The sequence below is a fragment of the Panthera uncia genome, chromosome D4 (genome assembly GCF_023721935.1).
Source record: "Panthera uncia isolate 11264 chromosome D4, Puncia_PCG_1.0, whole genome shotgun sequence".
Taxonomy (NCBI): Eukaryota; Metazoa; Chordata; class Mammalia; order Carnivora; family Felidae; genus Panthera; species Panthera uncia.
The window spans coordinates 86,836,156-86,846,796 of NC_064807.1; the positions used below are offsets into that span (position 1 = coordinate 86,836,156).

General features: G+C 53.7%; 1 protein-coding gene across 11 annotated transcripts in view; it reads left to right on the forward strand.

Moving 5' to 3' along the window:
• The window catches only part of PRRC2B (proline rich coiled-coil 2B), a 64,947-nt gene that overhangs the window by 29,725 nt on the left and 24,581 nt on the right, over nucleotides 1–10,641 (forward strand). For all 11 annotated transcript variants that reach the window (XM_049630486.1, XM_049630543.1, XM_049630521.1 and 8 more), the window contains 4 exons: nucleotides 759–951; nucleotides 4,637–4,952; nucleotides 6,946–7,139; nucleotides 9,302–9,497. In XM_049630486.1, coding sequence (XP_049486443.1) covers nucleotides 759–951; nucleotides 4,637–4,952; nucleotides 6,946–7,139; nucleotides 9,302–9,497 — 899 coding nt within the window. The remainder of the gene's footprint in view (nucleotides 1–758; nucleotides 952–4,636; nucleotides 4,953–6,945; nucleotides 7,140–9,301; nucleotides 9,498–10,641) is intronic.

A 10,641-nucleotide genomic window follows, 5' to 3' on the forward strand; every position in this document is an offset into this window, starting at 1 on the left:
CCCCCCCCCCCCCCCCCCCCCCCCCCCCCCCCCCCCCCCCCGGTGTGTGTGTGGACACCTGCGGACACGCACGTGCGGGCCACACCTGACTCCCTGCTTTTCTCGGAACTCCTTGATGTGTGCTGGGCACTTGTTTTGCATACACGAGGTGCTTGGTAAATGCGCACAGTGTTTTTCCCTGGTGCCTTTGTTTCCCCCGCGGCAGGTAAAGGTGAGCAGGGGCTGGATCTCCATTCCCTCCGAGCCTCCCTTTGGAACCTCTCTGCTTTCCTCCTCTCGGTCTCTGTTACGGCATTATTCAGTGAGCCTTCTTTTGCTATTTTGAGGAAAATCGATCGAGCACCTCCTTTATGCAAAGCACAGGGAGGGAGCCCTGGTATGAGGAGAGAGACCTTCCTCTGGGATCTTAGGTTCCAGTCTAGTCACTCCTCCTGGGAAGGCAGCTCCCCAGCCTCTCTGACGCTCCGTTACCACCCCTTTAAAATGGGGGTGAGGACTTGTTTTCCCGTAAACCAAGTAATGGGTGTGAAACATCCTGCCCAGAGCTTTGTGTGCAAGAGGGACTTGGTAAATGTTGGTGCCACCGGACTGTGGTGTTCTGGGAGTGTCCTCTCAGCCGTGAGGGGCTGGGTCTGTTCGAGGGAAGGACGCCGGTATGTGGGCTGCTGGCTTCGGAATTCCGGAGGCCCTGTGACGGGTAAGATCAGACTGCACTGGGGCCGAATGGGGAAACTCACATTCACTGTGGTTTGTCCTAGGAACAGTTGGGACCCCCGGCGGCAGCGGCAGTTGTCGATGAGCTCCGCGGACAGTGCTGATGCTAAGCGTCCCCAAGAGGAAGGAAAGGACTGGGGTGAAGCAGTGGGTGTGGCCCGTGTTGTCCGCAAAGTGCCAGAACCTCAGCCACCTTCTAGGAAGCTTCACAGCTGGGCATCTGGCCCAGACTACCAGGTACCATGGGCACTGGAGGGGTTCTGTGCATGTGATGAGCTTGGAAGGCGCACACGCGTGCATAAAACTCCTAGGTGGACGTTTCTTTCTCCTGTTTTAATTAAAAAAAAAAAAAAAAAATTGTCTTTGAAAATTTCAAAACAGTTAGCTGGATACAAAGACTATTTTTCTCTGAACCTTTTGTAGAGTAAGTTGCCGGGCTGACCAGGCCCTGTCACCGCAGAACACGTTGGCGTCTATTTTCTACCTCCTGGGTGACCTCAGCCAAAGCTAGGAAGGCAGCATCGGTAACCACTGCCATCTGGCCCCCAGACCCCCTCCGTCTTGTACCAGTGGTGGCACTGATGTTCTTTGTACGGAAGAATCCGGTTCAGAGTCCCATGCCGCCTTCAGTCCACGATAGCCCCTCAGCCTTCCTTAACGGTCAGGACTTGGACACTTGTGGGGACTGTAAGCCAGTTATTTTGTAGACTGTACCTCGAGTGGGGTCTGGTGCTTCCTCACGATTAGGTTCACGGTTTCCATTTGTGGCTAGAATCTCTCAGGAGTGACACTGGCTCACGTTGCCTCCCGCCAGGTCACTGATTCCACTCTGCCCGCCTGCTGACAGCCTTCGCTCTGATCTCTTGACTAAGGTTATAATGTCTGCCGAACTTCACGCTGTGGGGTTTCTGTCTTCCACATTCGTAATTGATGAGAATTTTGTGGGGAGATACTTTGAGGCTATGAATGTCCTGGTTCTTATGAAACTTGGAATTCATTTATCGATACCAATGGGTTATGATCTGTGCCTCTGATTGTTGGCTCTGAAGCCCCAAGTATTTTTGGTTTGGCTGTTGGGAACCTCTTCAAGCTGCATCTGTCTTTATGTGTCTCCATCCTTATGGAGCAAATCCCTTGCTTTCTGATTAGACAAGTTGGCTTTTTTTTCTTCTCTTTTTTTTTTTTCTCTCTCTCTCTTTTCTTTCCCTTTCAAAATTTTTTTTCAGGCCCACCAGGAGAACCTTTCCCAAGCTCATTTTGTCCTTACCCTGACTCGGTCTGAAATCAGCCCTTGTGATATTGAGAAACCAGTATGTGGTCACCAGGAGTGCTCACTGCTCTTGGGTCCTTTTGGTGGACAGAGTGAGGAAACGTGTGTGTATATATAGATATGTGCGTGCACACGTACGTACATGTTCGTGTTGTCTTTATTATTTACTCCCGTGTCTGCGTGGAGAACTATGAGTTCACAGTAATATCTCAGGTTCCACACGTTCCAACCTAGTTCTCTCCCCCCGCGTATCTGTAACTCCTGTCTCCAACAGTGAGACACCTGTTCCCATTGTCCCCAGTATTCACACTTCCTCGATCAGCTCCCCTGTACGTGACCCGTCTCCCATTTCTGCCCCCACCCTCTCTCCCTTGTAAAGATGCCCTCCTCACTCACTCAGCCATCCGTGTCGTTCCCCCACTCCCAACCCCACAGATGCCCTGAATCTCCCCTCTAGGCCACCTCTCCTTACGAATTGCCTCCTGACCCAGCTTGATGGGGCGCTCACTCCCACACCAGCCACATGTCCACACGGACATCCTCCTCTCCCTGCCCGGGTTCCGACCACCTGCTCTTAGCCGCCGTGACTTCCTGGTGCCAGACCTGCCACACTTCATGACTTTGGGACTGAATTGTGCAGGAGGCACGGTGTTAGGGGCAGAGAAGGCATTAATTTAAATATATTTGGGGGAAAAAACCCCAAAACAAACCTTGTTTTGTTTTTTTTTTTTGTTTTTTTTTTTTTTTTTTAAGAGAGAGAGGGAGAGGGAGAGCTCACCAGCAGTGGACGGGCAGAGGAAAAGAGAGAGAAATCTTAAGCAGGCCCAGCCATGAGATCATTACCTGGGCTGAAATCAGGAGTCAGACTCCCAACTGAGTCACCCAGGCACCCAAAACTTGCCATTTTTAATGCACTTTGCCATTTAAGGGAGTCTGGTTCCATATCTTATAAAATGAAAATACCTTTATCTTCAGGTTTGTTTGTTTTTTTAAAATTGAGTACCAGGCACTGTGCTGGGTACAGGGGAAAACAAAAACGAAACAAAATTGACATAGAGCTAGGGCACCCGGGTGACTCAGTTAGTCAAGCATCTGACCCTTGATTTTGGCTCAGGACATGATCTCCCAGGTTCATGAGATCAAGCCCCGCGTCGGGCTTTGCGCTGACTGGGTAGAGCCTGCTTGGGATTCTTTCTCTTTTTCCCTCTCTCTCTCTCTCCCTCTCTCTCTCTCTCTCCCTCTCTCTCTCTCTCAAATAAACAAACATTAAAAAACAAATCGACACAGACCTATTCTTGGAAATTACCCTGCAATGAATCCAAATTTCGTTCATATATTGGGGTTGGTGAGTATTCAAAGAAGATTTCGTTTTGATCTCATAACAATGTGAATTAACTGAGTCGGGAAAGGAAAATGTAGTTTTCTGCATTCCGATTTCTGAAAAGTTCAAGTATTTTGCAGAGCATGGAGTCTATGAAATGGTAGCTACCGTTAGGGGAGTTCGGAAAGGCGCGTCAGCCGTCTCGATGGAAGTATTCATACACTTCGGGTGCTGCTCCTGCCTCCCTGGGAGCACTGGGGGCTGGTGGTGGAGGCTCTGTCGTGCCACTGTGCCCAGCGCTACAGAGCACGGCCGGGGCTGGTCAAGGGCCACGTGAAGGACAGTGCACACGTCGGCCCCGGTTACATCGTGTGAAAGTACTTTCGTGCTTCCAGGTCAGAAGTTTCTGATCTTTTACAATTGTCACCGTTGTCTCTGGATTATGAGAAGCCAGCTCTCAGGAGGAAAAGTCCTTGACTGCGGTCAACGTGTTGCATAGCGCTTTTGTGGAGGGTTCACGAGCAGACCGGAGAAGGCCCAGACCGTGTTTGTTTATGTTTGAGGACTCGTGACACTTCTGTGCATCACTAGCACTCAGAATGGGAAGCTGTGTGTTGTGACGGTCACCTCGCCGGAGTTCCAGTGGCTGGGGATCGGTTGAACTTGGCCGTCGTCCGTGCTGGTGCATATTCTGGGTGCTCCCTGCAGATCAGGGAGGAACCTTCCTGGTGTTGAGTGGGCTTCTCTCTGTTGCTGTCCGGTAACTGGCGACCGGTGAGAGAGACTCAGGAGTGGATGAAGTCGCCAGAAGAGATGTTTTTAGATGAAGCGTCACTTTGTAACCGTCGATCTGACTGCATTTTAATTTCTCGTACCTCTTTATTCCCAGAGGTTTCTGTATTTTTACGGGAGAAAGACTAGAGCCGTTTTGCAACTCAGGGGATGAGCGTGTGGTCCCTGCTCCCGTCCAGTAGCCGTGGAGGCCCTTATCTTGTGTGCCCATTAGTGGTGGTGGGAGCACCAGGGTGCTGTTTTGTTTGTCGGTCACCATGCAGAGTGTGGTGCGAATCCTTCCTTGCACACCCACCATCCCGAGGGCCTCCTCTATCCCCAGCTTACAGTGGGGAGCTAAGGGAGGGAGGGTTGACACTTGCCCAGACCTCACTGCAGGTTAGGAAGGGGCCCGGAGACCCAGGTCCGTGGCGTGCGTGACTGCTGCCTCTCGAAGGTGCTCGGGGATCTTGGGAAGCAGAACTGCTCCCATGCTGGGGTGGCCCCGTCTGCTGGGTTTTTGGGGTCTGTTGTTCCAGCAGACTTCATTCTCTTGGCAGAAGTCCTCGCTGGGCAGCGTGTTCCGGCAACAGTCTGTCGAGGACAAAGAGGACAAGCCACCTCCACGGCAGAAGTTTGTGCAGTCAGAGATGTCCGAGGCCGTGGAACGAGCCCGAAAGCGCCGGGAGGAGGAGGAGCGCCGAGCACGGGAGGAGAGGCTGGCTGCCTGTGCCGCCAAGCTCAAGCAGCTGGACCAGAAGCGTAAGCAGGCTCAGAAGGCGGGCGAGGCCCCGAAACCGGCGGAGAAGGAAGTGCCCCGATCTCCAGGCACCGAGAAGGTGCCCCCACAGGAGAATGGCCCTGCTGTCCGCAAAGGTAGGCGCTGGGCCCTTGTCCCATCAACTGGACACCCTAGGCTGTGGGTGCCTCCCTGCCTTACTGGTTCAGCCTGTGGCGGGCAGCTGGAGGGGGCGGGGAAGCACCGGCCGTTGAGCTTCGGCATGGGTTCACATCCCGTGTCAGGGACTGAAACCGGCTGGCTGCGGCCACTCACCTCCCTGGTGCGCGTTCCCTCATCTGTAAAATGGGCTGGAATTAGTATGCACTTTGCCACACGCTGAGGGGCACGTGAGATAACGTACAGAAAGCACCTCGTGCAGCTTCTAGATACGGAAAGTGTGCGCGCTGCCCGCTTGGTTGTCATTCCGTGCCTTGTGGCCATTGTCACCCCTGCCACTGCTCAACCAAAGATGCGGATGGTGGCGGGCCTCAGTGCAAGCCCAGGGCCCTCTGAGTTCACTTAACAAAATCACAAAGCGGGGCGACTGGGGGCTCGGTCGGTGAAGCGGCCGACTTCAGCTCAAGTCACGATCTCACGGTTTGTGAGTTGAAGCCCCACGTCGGGCTCTGTGCTGACGGCTCGGAGCCCGGAGCCCGCTTCGGATTCTGTGTCTCCCTCTCTCTCCGCCCCTCGCCTGCTCGTGCTCTGTCTCTCGGTCTCTCTCAAAAATGGATAAACATTTAAAAAAAAACCCAAAATCACAAAGTGGGGCGCCGGGGTGGCTCAGTCGGTTGAGCGTCCACCTCTTGATTTCTGCTCAGGTCATGATCTCATGTTCGTGGGATCAAGCCCCAAGTTGGGCTCTGTGCTGACAACGCGGAGCCTGCTCGGGACTCTCTCTCTCCCTCTCTCTCTGCCCCTCCTTCACTTGTGCTCGCACATGCACACTATCTCAAAAAAGAAAGAAAGAAAACCACAAAGTATCTTTGTGACCTTGGAGAGAAGCCCGCCTGTTTGTTAGAGTATGTTTTTCCTGGCCTGGATTCTGAGGGATGGACCCACATGGCTCCATAAGAGATGTGGAACAGCATTGCACGTCGGAAAGTGCCTCGTAGCAGTTGTAAAGAACCTGTTCTTTGTGACCAGCTTTGTTCTTTGGGACCTTCTTAAACGAACTAAAACCAACTCTGTTTAGGAGAGAGGGGCCCGATGTTAGTTTCAGACCCTGAAAGCTTCTCAGGTGGGTCTCACTCATGGTCAGGGTCTGCTGGTCCTCAGCCCCCTTCTGGCCAAGGAGCACCGAGAAGCCGCCACTGTCCTGTCCATCGCCTCTCACTGAGGCCCGAGTGCGGCCTGTGCTGGTGTCCACACTCGCTGAGACAGGCAGTGGAGAGTCCAGGAAGCGGGTGCCACGGTGTGAGTGTGTTCAGTTGAGACCGGCCTTCGGGGTGTGTGGGCACCTGCTCTGTGCTGCTTCCGTGTTCCCCCTGCGCTGTACCGCCGGGTCCCTGAGGCTTTGCATCAGGGTTTGGGTGTCCCCGGCAGTAAAATTAAGAATGCTGATGTCTTTTCTACTTCGTTAAAGCTGTAAAGGTGGGTGGAGGTAAGGAAGAAGGGAATTTCAGAGAGTATACAGATGGGAAGTTGTGGGGAGCACTTGCTACCGGCCTTGCATGGATTGTCTCCCTTAAGGCTCACAGAGGCCCGTGGGACGGACAGGGTTGCTGTCCTCCCTTCACAGATGAGGCAACCAGCCAGGGGACGCATGCTGACTTGGTGGCCAGCACGGCCTTTGGCTGCATTGACTCATGTCGCTCAGGTGATGGCTGTGGGCTGTCGCCGAGCTGGTGGCTGCTCTCTCATTTACTGGGGTCCTTTTCAGTAGAACCCTTCTCTTCTGGAACCCTGGTGGTTCCTCTGACCTCTCGACCCTTAGCGCTCTCTCACCTCTGAAGCGATGGCGTCGTGGGGAGTCCATGAGCCCGTGCACCGTCCGTGCCGACGAGAGCAAGCGTTTGCCGTCAACGTTTGGCTGGCCCGGCTTCCGTGAGCTCACCGCAGCCGTCTCTCTGGTTACTTGTCCTCCAGGCTCCCCTGAGTTTCCCGCCCAGGGAACCCCCAACACGTTTTCAGAAGAAGCCCCCGCGGCTCCTCCGGCTGTGGCTCAGAGTGGCGGCAGTGAGGAGGGCGCCAGGGAGGCTGGGTCCCCCGCACAGGAGTTCGGCAAGTACCAGAAGTCTCTTCCTCCCAGATTCCAGCGCCAGCAGCAGCAGCAACAGCAGGTAAACAGATCGGACCGCTGAGTGTGGATGTCCCCTGTCTCCTCCTCCGGTCCCCTCCCCCTTCGATGAAAAGAAACAACTCGAATGTCCCCATCACTGGCACGGATGTTAGGGGCTGCACCTGAAAACTTACAGCCTTGGAAGATCATCCCTGGCCGTGTTTTGTTTTTCCGAGTGATTTCTCCCGTGGATGAATAGAACGGTTGTTGGTTGCGTCTTCCCTTGTCTGGTGTTGGTGAGGCAGTGGCAGCGGGGCGTGCACTCACCCAGTGCAGTCTCGCTGAAGAGTGGTGTTTTCATTCAGAGCAGTGCACTGCATGCAGCCTGTCCGTAGGCCAGCGTTGTCCGCCCTGGGACCGTCCCAAGGAGTGAGGAGGCCCGGGAGGGCTTGGAAAGCTGGCAGAGAGGTGTACTAGTTTGGGATAAGCACGGGGGTTTGTAGGGGTGGAGTTGAACTGCTGTGCCTCCTGGTCCTAATCGTGCAGCTTCTCGGGTCGAGTGTGGCCTCAGATGGGCCAGGAACAACGAGTACCGGCCTCAGAGGGGCAGCGAGGGTTTTGTGGCGCCTGCATTCTGGTTGATCGGTGTTATCAGTGTCCTCTTCATTAGTGTCTTGTGAGCTTTAAAAGGGACCTGCTCTTCGCCCCAGAGAAGATTACGTGGGTGATGGTTGTAATCGTGCCGATCTCTGGTGGCCAGCCGGAAGCACCGTTGGTGATCGTGTGTGTTCCAGGAGTGATCAGTGAAGGAACAGATGATTACTGATGAGCAGTGCACTCGGGTGGGAAACAGATGAAACGTGGACCTCACGTAGCCCAGCAGCTAGACGTGCAGTAAATCATCCTTAATGACAGCGAGCCCGGTGCAGGACGTGTGTGCCTTAGGGACACAAATCAGGATCTCCAGCATCTCCAGCCTTTTCCAGAATCTCATTTAGTTGCCTGTGAAACCTTCACCCCAGAGCCTCCTTCCCCTGGGCCCCTACGAGGTCTTCCGGAAGCTCATCGGGTCCTGAGCTGTAAACACGAAGCTGTGTTCCTCGTGTGCTGTGACGGGGTCACAGTGTGAGCCAGCACTGTGCACTTACTCCCCGGCTTGGTGGGGAACTACTGACCAGGAAGGTCTCTGGGGTGACTCCAGCCAGACGCAGCAGCGAGAGCTCCTGTGTGTAACGCTTCTGGGGGGCGGGGACGGGTAAGTCCTTCCTCGGGAAGAGAAAGGAGTCTGAAAGCACCAGGACTGCCGAAGGAGCCTGGCAGACAGACTGTCTGGTCAGGTTCCCCTGGGGCCTGGGGTCCAGACGGAGGAGGAGCTCTGGGCGGAGGCCCACAGAGCCGTCCTGGGAATCCAGCCCGGGCCTCTTTGTTTGCAGATGGGAAGGGTGCGGCCCGGTCCGCTTTTCTTGTCTGACTCTGCACCTGGGTCCTGCCGGAATGCTGATTCTGGGTGCACTGGAGAGGGCAGCCCCGGAGGTCACTGATGTGAAGGGGCAGGGCTGGAAATGCGCCCCCACGGGGTCTAGGACCCGATTTCGAAGGTTTTGCTGATATTCATCCATTTGTGCACTGGATTTTCCATGTGCCGTGACTGGTGGTAGGCCGCAAGGATACGACAGTGAACCCGGCGTGTAGTTTCTTACGGTTTTGTGAGGGAGACCGGCAGCTAAAATGATCACCCGTTGTCAGTGCTACAGAGGAGGAGGACCAGTGCTGCAGAGCAGAGGCAGGGGCCTCATCTCGTCCAGGGACTCGGGGTGGCTGCCCGGAGGAAGGGCGTTTTGAGCGGAATCCTGGAGGAGCAGGGATGAGCCAGGATGCAAGGGAGTAGGAAGCCTCCTAGACGGAGAGCCCAGTGTGCAACCAGGGCCCCATGTGGGCAGGCAGTCGTGTGCAGTGAAGCTGGTGGGCGGTCGGGCAGGTCACGTGGGGCCTGGTGGGACTCGGGCTGTTCCATGGAGAGCTGTGGGGAGCCATCAGAGACTCCTACAGCCCGGGGTTAGTGTGCCTGTGTGTGTGAGTGTGTGGGTACGGGGGGGGGTGGGGGGGGTGCGTGTGTGTGTGTGTGGTGTGTATATGTGTGAGCGTGCGTGCGTGTGCGTGTACACACCTGCACGGTCTCTGCCCCGAGCACCGGTCTGACCTGTTCTCTCTCTGTCTGCTCAGGAGCAGCTGTATAAGATGCAGCACTGGCAGCCCGTGTACCCCCCACCTTCCCACCCACAGCGCACTTTCTACCCCCACCACCCCCAAATGCTGGGCTTCGATCCCAGGTGGATGATGATGCCTTCCTACATGGACCCACGGATCCCGCCCACTCGGGCCCCAGTGGATTTCTACCCGTCCGCCCTCCATCCCTCGGGTAAGCGAGCCCCAGTGGGCCACCCCAGTGGCGTCCAGGATGGTGTGGTGTTCGGGGTGTTGCTTCGGGATCCAGTCTGGCCGCTCCTGTAACGCACGTGACCAGTCTGAGTTTTAACTTAGTTGTTTGCACCATGAGGGCATGGACAGTACCAGTCGCAAAGAATTACCGGGCAGAGTCTTTCTGATGATGCATTATATGTTGTTTTAACTAGTTCCGATGTCCCTGCAATGCCCTTTTGTTCCTCTTTCCTTTTTTTTCCCCTTGTTTCTTTCTTTTTTTTCTTACTGAAGGACATCTCTCTTTCCATTCTTAATGTTTTTTTGTGACTTCTCTCTTTTTTTCCTTGATTTCTCCTCCCCATTTTTAAAATGCCATTTTTAAGTATTGTACTCTTTTGTAATTGCGTTGAATACTTAGCCCAGTAATATCTGATTTTTAGCTGGAAGTATTTAAGTATTACTTTAGCTGTAAATTGCTATGAACAGGAGTTTTAAGATACAGCATTTTTGTTACTGTACAGTTTTCAGTGCTCGTCAGGTTTTGATTTGTTACCTTTCTTTGGTTGATGGTTTTTAATAGTATGGCATAAATTTTCCAAATACAGAGTTTTAAGAATATCCGGATGGTGTTAATTTCTAATGTGGCTGCTTTGTGGTCAGATACCATTGTCTGTACGATCTAGAACAGGGGTCAGGAAGCTTTTCTATAAATGCCAGATAATAAATATTTTGGGCTTTGAACAGCTACTCCATTTTGCTGTTGTAGAACAAAAATGACCAAAGGCGATAGTGATTGAACGAGTCTGTCGCTTTCCAGTAAAACTTTATTTTTAAAAACAGGTGGCGGGTCGGGTTTCACTCAAGGGCATTCGTATGCCGGCTAGCTCCCGATCGAGATTGCTTGGCGTTTTGTTGAGATTTTTTTTTTGTAGGCTATTACATACTCTTTATTTAACATTCTGTGTTTTCTTGAAAAGAATATTCTCCAATTGGATGTGGTCCATTCCATCGAACTTGCTGGCTGTGCTGTGCGAGTTTCTCTCACATCCATCACGATTTGTTACCCCCCCCCCCCCCCCCCCCCCCCCCCCCACTAGACATTAACAGCATACCCCAACAAAGACTCCACTGTACTCGGGCGT